This window comes from Colossoma macropomum, unplaced genomic scaffold (assembly GCF_904425465.1).
Source record: "Colossoma macropomum unplaced genomic scaffold, Colossoma_macropomum, whole genome shotgun sequence".
NCBI classification, from domain to species: Eukaryota; Metazoa; Chordata; class Actinopteri; order Characiformes; family Serrasalmidae; genus Colossoma; species Colossoma macropomum.
In genome coordinates, this window is record NW_023494792.1 from 17805607 (window position 1) to 17820948 (window position 15342).

The 15342-nt window shown below is 39.6% G+C and overlaps 1 protein-coding gene across 1 annotated transcript in view; it reads left to right on the plus strand.

The window, feature by feature from the left end:
• The first annotated feature begins 344 nt into the window (after positions 1–344).
• Positions 345–15342, plus strand: part of LOC118811820 (DNA-binding protein RFX7) — a 28333-nt gene continuing 13335 nt past the window's right edge. The window contains exons 1-2 of the mRNA XM_036576336.1: positions 345–774; positions 1607–1640. Coding sequence (XP_036432229.1) covers positions 632–774; positions 1607–1640 — 177 coding nt within the window. The 5' untranslated portion in view covers positions 345–631. The remainder of the gene's footprint in view (positions 775–1606; positions 1641–15342) is intronic.

Genomic DNA, 15342 nt, shown 5'->3' on the forward strand with positions numbered 1-15342 from the left:
AGAGAGACTTTAGGAGCTTTAAACACTTCGGACGTCTGGTTCCCATCACCACCAGTGTGAACAATTCTGACTCGGTAAGTTTCTCTAGAACGCAACAAACCTCCCTGAATGATCTGTAGACATGTTAACCATTTGATTATGCAGAATGCCGTAATGATGCCCCTGCCGTAACCTGAAATTTTATATTACTATTTTATGTTGTCACTAACATTATAGGCGCTACAGAAAAGTTCGATTCAGTTGCACTTGTGAATCGGTTCGACCGATTTGTGGAAAAGAACCGATTCGAAACGAGTCGTTCACGAGTCGGACATCTCTACTGCTCTGGCCGCAGCAGCAGCAGCAGCAGCGTCCGTGGCGGCTGCCGCTGCAGCACGACGGTTGCTTATCTGCCCCCTCCGCGACGGTGCTCGCTCGTCTCCTCTGTGTTTTATGCATTAACTGACACCATCTCGGCTGATGCTCTTCTCGGCTGCTCGCTCGCATGAGAGTGTGAAGTCGTCGCGGTCCGCCGCTATGCGCACCACCCGGAGAGCCGCTGCTCCTCTCTGAGATGAGGCCTACATGTTAAAGCTCGCTCCCCCTCCTTTTCCTCCTCCTCCTCCTCCTCCCTGCGAGAAAGCTCACCGTGATGGCTGATGATCAACAACAACAACCTGGGCAGCTGCAGCAGAGTCCCGTGTCCGGCCTGGGCTCTCTCCCCACCGCGGTGCCTGCTCTGCAAGGCCCCGAGGCGACCGCGCTGCAGTACAACAAGATAAAGAATTCAATCTGGTAAGACCGGCTAGCCGCTTTAGCTGCTTAGCTCGCTAGCCGCCTGCCGAGCGAAAACATGTTGACAGATTAGCGGGCTAGCTCCGAAAACAACCGTCTCTCCGAGCCGAATCAGCGCCGTGCCTCGCTAGCGATGTCTTACAGTGGAGGAGTTGCAGTAAGGAAGAGCAGCTTGCAAACCAGAACCTCAAATCTGTTGTTTTTGTTGTCGGAGTCGCCCTGTATTTCATCAAATAAACGGCTACAGCCGATTTAGGGGTCACTGCTTGAACGCCAACCGTCAGTGCAGTGGGGTTTAGACAGCAAGGTTAGCTAACCAGCGGTTCTAGCCAGAGCTAGTCGGTTTGGCCTGCTTTGGTTATGCTTCACATTGCTGTAGCTTATGTTGTCAGTTTACAGCTGTGAAATGCATTTCGATAACAGCCCACAGCTGCCTAACAAGCCATGTTTCACTGGAGGGGGGAAATATAATGTCATAGCATTCAAATTTGGGCATCATTTGGAGGAGCTCAGGGCACGAAATGTCTCGTTGTATGCAGCTGATCAGTCAAACAAGGTCTACCAGAAACACACCTGCCTCCGCACTGCTTGCTGCCATGTAATTAAGTCGTAAATAAGGGCACATGATGAGGACATTTCATTGTGAACTGACACTAATGTTATCTGACTCTTCTAATAATTCTCCAGTCTCCTACAACAGACAACATGATCTCGAAGAAATGCTCTTTCCGTGCTCCAAACCACCACAGACAAATGTGCACATTTCCCTTTTTGATCACACCTTGTACTTGCTCAAGTTGATGAATTCATGTTCTCTCGCTGTGTCTTTCAGCAAATCTGTACAATCAAAAGTGGACAGCATTTTGGTAAGTTACTATTATATTTTGCTTTATACACACTGTGCACATACATTTCTGCACGTATCTGTGGCATTTCTGTACCGGCCTATTGATTTCTTGTCATGTAGTTATGGAGTAGAGGACTTACAGTTCACCAAAAGACAACACTTCCTAAAGAGGACCAAACAGGTGAATAATGAAGCGCTATATGAAAAGCTTCCATTAAGCCTGGTGGCTTCTTACTGTATAAACTATGCACTGTAAGAAAGGCCTATGAGTGTTATTGCATGAGTAATTATTGTGTAAGTAATTAATTATAAACAGGTAGTTTCATCATTAAATGCATGAAACAGTGTTTTCTTGACTTCATATTTCCCAGACTGCCCTGTGCTCGTTTATATTCAGAGAGGCGTGTAAAAGCTATTTTCTTCCCTCTGTAGCCTGTAGTTTTATCATGTATGCAATGCTGAATCTGTTAATCTGTAAAAAGAATACTTAATTTGCAGTCACAGTCCTAAATTGCTGAAGGGTGTCAGAACCACTCCAGGATGAGCTGAGTTTACAGACAGTGTGAAAGTCACACAAACTGTACAATGTAGTCTTTACATTGTTACAGTGTAACTACAAAACATCAGTAATTAATTAAGCAGCAAACAGTGACAGGACTGCAAAATTTTTAAATGCTGAATTTCTTTATGTCATGCACTTGGGTCACATAGAAACTAGAGCCTACCTTATTTATTTCTGCATTACATAAATCCTGAATGTGATTTTAAGTCATTTTGCTCTTTTTCAATTTATGCAGAAAGAAGTGTGTAATGCCTATAGCACATTCCAGTGCAACTGTAGTAAAAAATAGATGAATGAACTATTGCACAGTGGAAAGATATCAACTATATTTATAATGTCGACAAAGATGTATCATAATATAGAAGATTCAAAAGACATAATGAGGATTAACAGAGAACAATCCAGTAGTGTCAGTTTGCTGTGTTGATCACTGTTTATCATTTTGAAATTTCAGTCTGTCGCTTTAATGATTGTGTATTACCATGAAAATTATATTTACTAAGAAATATTGCAAAATAGATTTTATTATTTATAGCATTTTGGAATTTCCATACATTTGCAGTAATGTTACACATTTAAAGAAATGCTGGAAGTCTGTAAGTAAGTGGATTCACACACACACGCACGCACACATACACACACCCAAATACATGTTCTAAGCTTATCCTCCTGAGTGACGGGGGGGGAGCTGCAGCCTATACCAGTGCTCATTGTGTGAAAGGCAGGAAACACCCTGGACAGGTCACCAGTTCATCACATGGCATAAGTGGGTTCATATAGTGTAAAATAGTTTTAAAACATTAGTGTACTTCTTGATCGGAACTAGTTTTTGAGGCTTTTCAGGAATGGCAAGTCATCAGCCACGTTTACATGCAGCCTAATAATCCGTTAATAATCCGACTAATAGCTCAATCGGAATAGAACACGTCCATATATACACCTCAGTCAGAATAGTCTAGTCCGATTAGGGCCATTCGGAATACAATTTCTTTCCGATTGAACGAGGTGGGTGATCCTGTAAATAATCCGTTAAATAGAAGAATAACAGCCATGTAGACTCTGTAAGTACGTTCTGTGCATGTTCGTTCGCGTCATAGTGAAAGTTTATAACGTTCCACTTGGCGGGAGGCGAGACTGGTCTGTAGAGGAGACGAATTTACCCTTTGAGCTTTAAAAAACGGCGGTGGGACGGGCGTCCAGCTTATGTGTCTCAGAACACGACGTCTTCCTCTCGCCGCTTCTTAATACATGTGAAGTACATTTTAAAGCAGTGAAAAACAAAAGCGCGCCAACTGGAAACTCATCTCACTCTGACTGGGACCTCACGTGATGCTTGCTGCCATGGTAACGTTTACTCTAAGTGGTACTCTATGTAATTTTGGATTTGATTACTTGTAGTGAGCATGTAAATGGAGATTTTCCATCAGATTGTTGAGTAGAGTGAGCATATAATTACCTCAGTCTAAATCTGTAATCGGAGTGTATTCAATCGGATCGGCAAAAATCTTTGCATGTAAACACAGTCATTGAGTATATCTGTACCTTTAATCCATTCACATCCACCAACAAAATGTATTATAGTAATGGAAATGCCACAGAACACTGTAATGAAATTTTTTGGAATTATTTTCACCCACTTTTCCTTGCTGCACCCTTCTGTGATACTCTTGAGTGTCTTGCATGCAAATTATTTTTAAGGTCAGGGTCACACCAAAAACTTAAGCTTGTGTTTCTTAAAGCTGTTCATGGTGGATTTTAAGGTATGTTTTGGATCATTGTAGTGTTGTAGAGGCCTGCCTCTTTACAGCCTCAGTTTTTTACTGACTTTGTCACATTTGCCCTGAGAATTTGCTGATATTTAGTGGAATTCATTATTCCGTCTACCTGGGCAATGTTTTCTGTGTTTATGGTGAGAGCATTTCATTTTTACTTCAGCAGTCCACAGTACTTGTTTCCAAAACACCTCTGGTTTATCTAGTTGTTTTACAGCATCAGACATTGGTTTTTGTGATAAGGTCACAGGTAAGGTTTCCTACTGATGACTCTTCTGTGCAGATCATTTTGCACAATACATTGACGCACCACCACTCATGTCAGCTAAACCTTCCTTGTTGTCATATGGGGGTTTTGCTTTACCTCTTTGGCCAGCATATGAGCAGTTCTATCTGAGAGTTCTATCTTCCAGATCTTGCCTTGGCTTCCACAGTTCCTTTTAACTGTCATTTCTTAATTACAACAATGGAAATTGTGAGCTTTTTATGAGCTTTATGAGCGTTTCATAAAAGCTAGATTAATTTTTTGATTCTCAGCAAGTTTCTTAGAGGGGCCCACGTGTTTTGAGTGTTACCACATGGTTTGAAGATTTAAAGAACTTATTATGCTCTGTAATTGTCATCAGTTGACAATTCCTGATGACAAAGCTTGACCTGTATTTTAGTTTTATTTTTTCTGTTTTTTAAGTTCATGTAAATGTAAAGTAACTGTACAGTAGTTTACTGCAGAAGTTGTGTTCACTTCTTTTCACTTCAAAAAACAAAAGAACAAAGACTAAATTTAAGTCAAGACTAAAATAAAGTGATAAGGTTTTAAGCCATATAGTTTGATCAATTTGAAAAGTGCCTTCAGATTTATACTCAGGCAATCTCAAAGAACATATGGACAAAAAGAAATGAAAAAATTCAAATATGGACATGAATGAATTAAAAATTTCAGAAAGCTATGCAGAAAGAACTTGATAAATTACCGTTGCAAATGAACAGCATCATCCTCTGGGGTCTACTGAAATGTTTTGCTACCTGAATAACAGGACTGCAAGATTTTTAAATTGGTATTGGAGCTGGACAAGGTGATCAAAGTGACATTGAGCGAGTCACTTTCTGTACAGTGTAATAACTGATTTGTTCTGTTTTAACATACAGAAATAGATGAGATATTACATGTGATTAACACCATAGAGTTATAAATAATTTTGTACTAAAGCAGATTTTACACAACAGACATACTTTCAATTCATTCTCTTAATTATGCAATCCAATGGGCTCCTGAGTGGCGCAACCGTGGCCGGAAGTCTAAGAGAGCACAATTGGTCTTTCTCTCTGGGTGGGTAGGATGCTGCCCCTCCCCATCACTCAACGCGATGCTAGTCAGCGCAGGCGTCTGTTAGCTGACATAACAGAACTGGCGGTTTGCGCTTTCCTCCGAGTGCGTTCGGCTGTACAATGGCGTTGTGTGAGCGGCAGTTCGAAAAGATGCGGCGGTGCTTCACAGGTCTTGGAGGAAACCTGTGCTAGCCTTCACCCTCCTAGTTTTGGTAGTATCGTGTGATTGGGGGAGTCCTAACTAGTGGGTGGAAGAGGAGATGACTAGAGAAAATTGGGGAAAAATCCCCCAAAAAAAAAATTATGCAATCCAGTGCTTGGCATTGTTTGAACATCAGAGTTTGGAAACAAACAGCACCAATAAATAGCTCACTCCAGCAGACCTCCTATTCCCTCACTATAGTGTCATTAATAAGCTGTGAAACAAAATGATAATCATCCTTTTTTTCATTCATATTTTGTTCAAAATGTGGTGAGAATTCAGAATTTGTGAACCCACTATTGTGAAACAAATTGTGTCTTGAGCTGAGTTTATCGTTACACTCTTAATGAACATTACATGAACATTATATAGGTACACTTGTGTAAACATCACACACTTTTCTCTAGAAGACAGTTGACCACAAACACTGCTGATGAATTAGCTCAGATAACAGGTATCTGGACAAATTTTCCCAGAGTGTAGCACACTCTTCTGTTGGATGTGTTGGAAAGTGGTGTTTTTTTTAGTCTTCAGTAATCTCATCTCTAGGGCATTCCTCTGCCCTGGAGATATTGGTTATAAAGAAAACCCTCTGCCAACTGACTGATTTTTTTATAGTCGGTGTTCATACCTTTGCTACTTATTGTTTTGTGGGAATCATTCTTAGGTATTCCTTAAAATGGTAACCACAGGTAATGATTGACTTAACCCCTTAAATACTAAGGGTTCCTTGGTGGGAACACACATTGGTCCCTCACTCATATCTTACTAGAGCTGTCCCGAATACCATTTTGTGGGCTCCGGAACTTGGGCAGTAATCAACAGTGAATATTCAAAGCTTTGACATCAGAAATTCTGCATCCAACACTATATTGAAAACACATTTGTGGCTTCATCTGCTGTAAAATCTGAATCTCTAGGCTAGTTGCTTTCCTCGCAGAGTGCTGCGGTACGCACAGCATGGCTTTGCTTCGTCTACCAGGCCCAATAGCCTCTCTTAGAGGCAGGCTAGGAGGTAATAGCAGTGCAAGCACCAGTTAACCAGCGCTTCACAGAGGTGGTCCAACTCAAGATATGAAGGGCGTGCATTGCGGTCCTAATAAAGGTCCAGTATGGCGGGTCACTGTTTGCTGCTGCCCTTGGAACAAAAGCTGTCTAGTACCATGTTAGCGTGACGTTCACTGCTGTGAGTGAGCAGGATGTCAGGCGCCCGAGCTGCAATGGTTTATATTTAAAAATGTCAGAGTTGTAAGTAGTTAAGTTTTTTTAGGAGAAGAAATGTTTATGTTGGGCTGTTTTAGGTTCATTCGTACAAGCACTTTTATGTTGAAGAACCTGCGTATGGATGGAGTGGTGGGCTGTGTTTTTAGCTGTTAGCTGAGAGGCTGTGTTTCTTCTCCCCGTGTTTGGTGCTGTTTTCAGCTAATTAAAAGTAAAGCTGTAATATGAATAGGGCTGAATGGTATGGGGAAAATATATAATTAAGATTTTCCTGATTAATACTGTAATTGCTGTTTAAATTGTGATTATTTTCTAGAAATTAAGGTTCAGGTCTGTTTTTCGTGACCAAGAAGACCAAAATATCTATGTTTTCTGGCTTGACCTCTGAATCTAGCCTACCAGACTGTTGGTAAGTTGTGGTTGTGAAGTCCCATGGAGGTTTGGTTGGATTTAACTGGCGGTTCCCTAGGTCTGTGTTCAGTTCAATTTCACTTAAAACTTAAGACGTTTTTATAACGTAGGCTATAATTAAAAAAAATTGTAGCTCTTGCAATTTGAAAATTGCGTGCTGTTAAATTGCGATTTCGGTATAAAAACGAGTAATCTTTCAGCCCTAGTTATGGACCATAACCTTGAGTCATCTAAGTTTGTCTGAAGAACCCCAGATGTTACAGTGTTTTGTAGTTTGCCTTTATTGATAGCCTACATTTACCCCCCCTTTTATGGTATTTATTAGGGGTGCGGGAAAAAATAGATTCTTAGATGCATCGCGATGCGGACGTGCACGATTCTGAATCGATTCATTCACCGTCAAAAATCGATTTTCTAAATATTTAATTTATAACGTAATGTTGACGGAATGCAAAGGGCGGAACTTGGAAGTGCCCGGACAGTCTGTGGCGGCACATAACAAAAGCACAACAGGATGAGCGAGAAGTCCGACCGGCTCCCTCTGCATTAAAGCCAGGTTAGGTCAGGAGTCACAACACAAATGATAAGAAGAGACATATCGTCCTTTCAACAAAAATCAAACCACCTTGGGAGCCGCAACATTTAATGTCCAGTATGTGTCAGTATGTGTTAATGTCCTAGTATAGACTAAACAATATAAACGAAAACGCAGATTTACTTTGCTGTGATTTAAGCTTTAGCTATAGCCGCTTTCCTCCCATCTCCGCCAGAAAACTTTTCCTTAAAAGTAGAACAGTTTATTTCAGCTTTTGGCTGTTTTATGAGGCTGAAGTCGCTGCTCATTCGCCAGCTTCTTGCTAACCTTTCCCGTTCCACCTTAAATTCTGACTGAGGCGCCGAATGTAAATGCGGCACCATTTAAAGTGGAACGGGAAAATTAGAAGGAGAAGCGACTTCAGCTTCGCAACTTTTTAGTGTTTGACAGTCTCTCGTTGCAGATTTAACGTTTCAGGAAACCAACTGCGCTACTTATAAATGCGAATAAGTCCATTCATCTCCAAATGTTTGTCTGTCTTTCTCTTTTCCTTTTTCGTTCGCTACTAGCCTGGCGAAATCTTGTTGCTAGGTAACTTGCAGTCTGCACGCCAATTCTCAGTCGTTGAGAAATAGGGCTTTCGCACTATGTTGCTCACGCCCCGTCTCAAAGATATTTTACTGACACAGCGACCACCCTCCCCACTCTCTACCACGAGACCAAAACCGAAGTTATAAAATCACTAAAGAAAACAGGTAGGACGGCTATAATGTGCTGCCTGGTCATCCATCACCACTGGATCTTATTTCACCCTAACAGCGCATTTTATCACAGATGAGTGGCAGCAGTGTCTCCAAACAAGATGAGAAGAACAAAATGAGAGCCTTCTAGTTCACTTACCACATCACTTCCATTTGTTTTATTAATAAAAGATATTGGACATAAATGCATTATGGATCATTACAAATACTTTGCTTTAAAAGTACGAAGTCCTCAGACAGTAAGAAAATAGAAATCATGTGTAGAAAAAAAAGATGCATCGAGATGCATTGATAATCATTTTATGATCACATCACAGCCCTCTGAAACGTAATTGAATCGTGAGGTGCCTGGAGATTCCCACCCCTAGTATTTATGGTATTTAGACCCTGTATTATGGTGTTGGTTAGAGAAAATAATATGCAGTTTTTCTGTGTAACGTAGTTAAAATAGGGCTGCGCAAAAATGCATTTGTGCAAACCTGTGATTTTTCTTACACTAACAGAACATTTTGGAATTAATTTTAGAAGAAAGGTTTAGCAATATGAAATTTGTCATTATCCCACAGGACACAGTAGAAATGTTTATCCTACCTGGTGGAGAGCTTGTGTTTGGAGCAGTACTCCATAATGAGGAGTTTGTTACCTTTTGTCCTTGTTAGGCGTATTCGCATTGCAAGTCAATACTGCACCTAATAAGACATGACCAGTACTGTCGTGGAGCTCTGACCACAGACCCATAATTGGTAATCACCCTCAGTTCTCTGTGAATGAATCTGACTCTGCACGTAGTGACAGCCAAAGTGTTTGATAGATTGAGACAACCATAACCAGGAACTGTTGACATCGATACATCGATGTGCTCCTAAATTCAAAGTGATTTCTAATAAATGTAAGTAAATATTTTAAATATAATTCACACTTTTATTTTTGTTTTTTTTTTCAGTATGACAGGTGCAATAACCATTTTTGATGTTTATAACCCTCGTCTACCAGTGTGTGATCTGGTTTATGTTCCTTATGTGATGGTACTTGCTGAGAGTTAGGTTAACATAAGTTATTAAGGAATTACGTTTTGGGGTAATCTCTAGGACTGGGTCATAGAAAGAGACCACTGAATTTTCTCTGACCCCAGAAAGGACCTTTTGTATTCAAAATACATATGCATCACAAGCAGTGTTTGTGTGTTGGGTCAGGAGTTCACCACATTGGATTTAAAACAGTAACTGCTGTTATACTGCAAACTTCACTTTGATTTGTTGAATTTTATTTCAGTATTGTGTGAAATATATAGGAATCACAACCCTTTCGTATGTAGTCATCCCATTTTAGGTAATGTAATGAATAAAACTATCATGTTTAGTACTTGGTTCCAAATCCTTTGCAATGAGCAACTGCCTGAAGTCCAACCAACAGATATGACCATTTGCTGGGTGTCTTACCTGGAGATGATCTACCAGACCAGGGTTCCCACGGATCCTTAAAAAGTCTTAAAATTAAATTTCAGGTCAAGAAATGTTGGAAAATGACTTTTTTACATTAGAAGTACTAAATTTAGGGATGTCAGACCCCACATATTTTAATCGATCAGGTATTGGCTAAAGTAAGCTTGATCCAGTTCTGATCCTTTGTTTCTCTGCTTGTTTACTCTGCTGTTGTAGAGCTTACATAAACGTACATGATCCACAGCCTGCAGCAGTGAGACATATTTTTGGATGGTTACAGAACAGTCTAAATGTCTGCAGTGTTAAACTGTTTTAAAGAGGAAGCTTAAAAGGTGCAATATTTGCAGCTCCAGTGTTTCCACTGTGTTGGAACTAGCCACCTTTTGTCTAAACGTGGATATGTAAAATGTGTGCACGGCTCGAGACTGTTTTCTGCCGCTTGCTGTGAGCATCATGCCACCTAGACCACATACTAAATACACTCCCACCCTATAAAGTGTTTTTTGTTTTCACATAAGAAATTGAAAAGAAAAACTGTATGATGCCTAAAGACCAAGAAAATGGAGTCATCTTGTATATCAAACAAATCTAGAACAGTACTAGTCCACTAGCCAAAACATATCCAGCCAACAGTGGTCCTGTAGTCTCAACTGACCACTAATGAAGGACTAGAGCACAGCAAAACTGATAGTCAAACTCACAGAAACAGCCATGCAAGTTGACTGACTGATCAGTTGTGCAATCTCAAATCATATATCTTTTTTTTAACCAGTAAGTTTGAAAAAGTAGATATTGTGTATATACCGTATTTAATTATGTGTTGTGGAAATGGTATTGTTATTGTTGAGTTGAAGTCTTAAAAAGGTTTTACAAACTACTGAATTTGATTTTCATAATTGGGCAGCAGCCCTCTGTAATGCAGACATTTTCTGTTTCTGCTCACTTTGTCATCAGTAAGTGAAATGCATGCTCAGATAGGTTCAGATTGGGTGAATGGTCAGTGAGCAATGTTCTTTTTGGTCCTGGAATAGTATTAAAACATTAGGTTAGATCAGAGGAGTTCAGTCTGTGTCATCTGTGAGCGAGTTCCAGTGACAGCCATACATGGCCTAGTCTCACTTCTCACTTTTTACTATCGTTAGAGAGCCTGGTGCGTTTTGATGCTTCACATGGCAAAGAGTCGCCTATTTTGACAGGAAAGAGTCATGTGATCGACCTGCAATACAGCCAACTACAGACGTTATTTTTGTGCAACATATAGGTCACCCCACACGGGCATGCGATTTTCAAAATGAGACTACTGCAAAAGCGGATTTGTGGGAAGAAAGTGGTATACAGTGGCAAACACTCAAGGATGTTCCTTTTGTGAAGTTAATGTGGTACCATTAACTTCACACAGTCTTTCAATCCAGCTGCTGTATCGGGCTCCAAAAAGCTCATTATGGCATGCAGAACAGATACTTGTTTGCAAAACTGCTTTCCTTTGGACAGATTAAAACCAATGCACAAAAGTGTGGACACATGGACATGATAAGAGCATGCAAAAGTTATCAGACGCGAGTCCATACCTCTGTGAGCGGAGCATCTGCGGCTGAGACTACACGTGGCCAAGCCACTGTGTTTCACAAATAAGTTGGCATGTAGATCATGAGCAGTCTGTTTTTTCTCCATGTGTTCCTCTTTCTGTCACTTTAGTACAGGTTAAATTTGTCCATAAAATTATAGTCTTTTTAATGTACATTTTAGCAAAGTACACTGGTAGGGATGGGCAGTATGGTAAAAATTCAACATCACGATATTTTCCCAATAGACGATACATATTAAGTTGCTTGGTTGTTCTGAGGTTAGCTAAATTAGAACAGATTAAAAATACAAGGATTATTTTTCCTTTATAATTAAAAAAAAAAAACCAACCACTTTTCATTTCTATGCCTATCTTCTTATTCATATTTTCTAGAAAGGACTTTTATCAAGGGCACAGCACAGATTTTCTGCATTGCTCCTAAATGCAGAAACAATAAAGGAACAACACAAAGCAAATCTCACATGCCAGTCCAAAAAAGATGGCTTTCTGTATTTCTGCTGTAATGATAAGGACAAATAAATTAAATAGCTTCTGTGTGGTCGATTACATCATCTTATGAAATTTAATGTTCCAGATCACATTGTAACAGTCTGTTACGTCTTCTCAGATACGGAGACCTGAAACAGCTCATCTGTAATAAACGTGCAATGTTGGTTCAATGTGCAGTGTTATCAGTCCACATTCAAATGCTGCAAACAGGGTTCAAAAAGTCTTCGGCTACGTTTACACAGCAGGTAAAAATTGGCCAAATCCGATCTTTTTCCTTATATGTGACACAGATGTGTCATCTTTGTGGCAGTGTGAACAGCAAAAAAATGCACTGAATCTGACATTTTCAATTATGATTTAAGACGCTTTCATATGTGGTACTGAAATCCGATACATATCCGATCTGCGGCAGTGTGATTCTGTCTGAACAGCCAGATCGGAATTCATGCGACTTTTATGCGAACTCGAACACACTGTGGGTGATGAGTCCAGCTGGCAGTTGTTGGAACTTCATACTCGCTCCTGCGATGCTGGCGAAGACGAAACTGAAAGCTCCGGGAGCGACTGGAGTTCGCCGGACATCATGATTGTTTACCTCTGGACCAGCCGCCATGTAAAGCATTGTTCTTTTTGCCCGTGCGGGTTGGTTTAGGAGCTGATCTGTTCAGACTGATGTTGCATACAGGTCACATTTAAAAGATAATGTAAACAGCCACACAAAAAAATCGGATTTGGTGAGAAAATCAGATTTGGACCGCTTTTACCTGCTGTGTAAACGTAGCCTTTGTGACCTAAAGCTCTGTTTTCATTGGTCGTGCAGTGTGCGCTGTCTCTCTCGTTCAATCATGTGATGTAAATGAGAAACACAAGCATCATCAAGTCAGCTATGATTCATTGCCACTTATTTTTAATGATCGATGTTGTCGATAATGTTGGTTAGTTGTTGCAGCTCTAGAACAGACAAAAAAGAACCAGTAGTGCCACATTTAAAAAATAACTAAAACATTATGAATACAATGATTTGTATGCAGTGTTTCACACTCTGTGCTGCACTAAACTAATTAAACAGGTGTCTTGATGCTCTTTTGGTAATGAAACATGGAATAGGTCAGTGTTCTTTAGGTATTGACGATGTCCACGATATGCTCAAAAAAAGCATATTGTTACCTAATGTGACATAATTTATCACATTAATGCTAAATATTGTCATGTTGTCCACATCTTTGCTCTGGGCTTTCTTTTCTTAAGGTTGATCACTGGTTTGGATGTTCTCGCTAAACCCCATGAGGTCATGCTGGTGTATTCTTCTCTTTGTGGTACTCTATGATACATCTGTACCTACATCCTGTACTGAAAGTGCTCTTGATCTTTAATGACAAAAAAGGATAAGATAAGCCTCTCATCGTACAATATTACACAATCTCTATGTTCCACAGCTATAAGAGCACAATACATGAATCAGCACAGCATGGCAGTCTACATCCACATAACTCATATAGAACAAGACATCCCACATGGCATAGTTAGCTTGCTACTAAAGTATCCCAGTTTCTTCTAAAAAAAATACTGAGGAGTCATCCTCACATCTAAATTTAGAGATGGGACTGTTGGAGCCTGTTTTTCTTCTTGATTGAAAGTATTCTTGCGCTACTGCAGCTTTCTGTCATCTGATTGTTTGCCATTGCAAAGGTCACCACTGTGTTTTTGCTTTCATAAAAATCAAAAATAGTCCCAGCAGCTCTTGAAACCCACCACAGATGTTTAATGTAAAACTAGACAACTATTCATGTCATATTTGTCATGTCATGTATGTATTTTGCCACATGACAGAATATACGTACTCTATAAGAGTTGTTTTTGAAATGATTTATATTTATAGTGCTTTATTTATCAGCATTCAAAATTATTAATTGAAGAGTTGGTTGTCTGTTTAAAAAACATAAAAACAAATAAAGTGGTTCATTCAGAAGTGTACGTGGTTGTTTAACCCTGTGAGATAACATTTTGGTATAGATGTAGCAGAAGTGTTCAAATACAGAGTGCACTTACAGTTGTATGTAAATGTTTTGGCACCCTTGGTCAAATTACATATTGTGTTGATTTTTAAGTGAAAAGAAGTAAACACAGTCTCTGCAGCAAACTAATAAAAAATGTTTTCTGCAAATGTTAAGGAACAGTTATTTTATATTCGACTAATCTAAAATGGAAAACAATCAAGCAGTAAATTTGCAAAAGTTTGAACACCCTAGTAAGTCACTTTGTAGTAACACAACCAGCTTAGGAGTCTTTCAATTCTTGTTTTTGGAATTTTCATTCACCCCCAGAATGCTTCTAGTTCTGCAATATTTTAGGCCCGTCTTACATGCGCAGCAAGTCTAAAATCTACCCACAGATTTTCAGTGATGGTTAAGGACTGCGAGTGCCGTTCCAAAAGCTTCGGCCTGCGTTTCCTGAAGTAGTTAATGGATTTTGTGGTATGTTTTGGATCATTGTCCTGTTGTAGAAGCCAGACACTTTTCAGCTAGAATTTGCTGATATTTAGTGGAATCTATGCTTCCATTCTTTTGCTTTGCCTTTCTGGCCAGCGTACGAACAGTTCCAGTCAACCAGATTTTGCCATGACTTCCACAGTTCTCCACAACTGCCATTTCTTAATGATATTTCGGACAGTAAAAAAGCAAGCTGAAAGTGTTTTAATATCTGTACAACTGGAAGCAGATCCAAACTTTTTTAATTTAATCAAATATAAAGCAAATGTATATGAACATTTTCGAAAAAGTCACTTTTTAATTTTTTTTGCTGCAGAACTTGTGTTTACTTTTTTTTTTTTCAATTCAAAAACATGTACAAATCATGTAATGTGTCTAGGTGCCCATATTTCTACATATAACAGTACCTGGCTTATGTACATTGTAAAATTCCAACACAGATCGACTGTAAACAAATTAATAAATTGACTGACTGAATTGCCTTGTTTGGCGCAAAAATTGTCTGATTTCAATCGTGGACGACTCAGATTGTGTGCCCCTAGTTTACTTTTTTACATATATAAAAAGCTGATGATGGTAAAATTTTTCAGCTGTGTGTTGGCTTGCTTAACTGGCACTTACGTGGTCCTGTTGTTAAGAGGCTACTGCTGCAAATATGCAATTTATAGACCTTTTGTTAACTTTTTTGGGGATAATGTAATAATGCACCAGCAAACAGCTAGCCAAGAAAGAATTGAGGCGTCAATTGTCCAGTTACCTTTGGGACAGTGTTTTAAAGGGCCCATATGATTCACTAAATACGCATGTAAATATCCTTGGATAAAAAGAAATTTTGCCCTTTAACCTGCTCTTACCTTTGTTCCAGGTCATCATACGTGATGATCAATAGGCTGTTTAGGTGCCCCTCCGGCACGGGCACTGCGTTA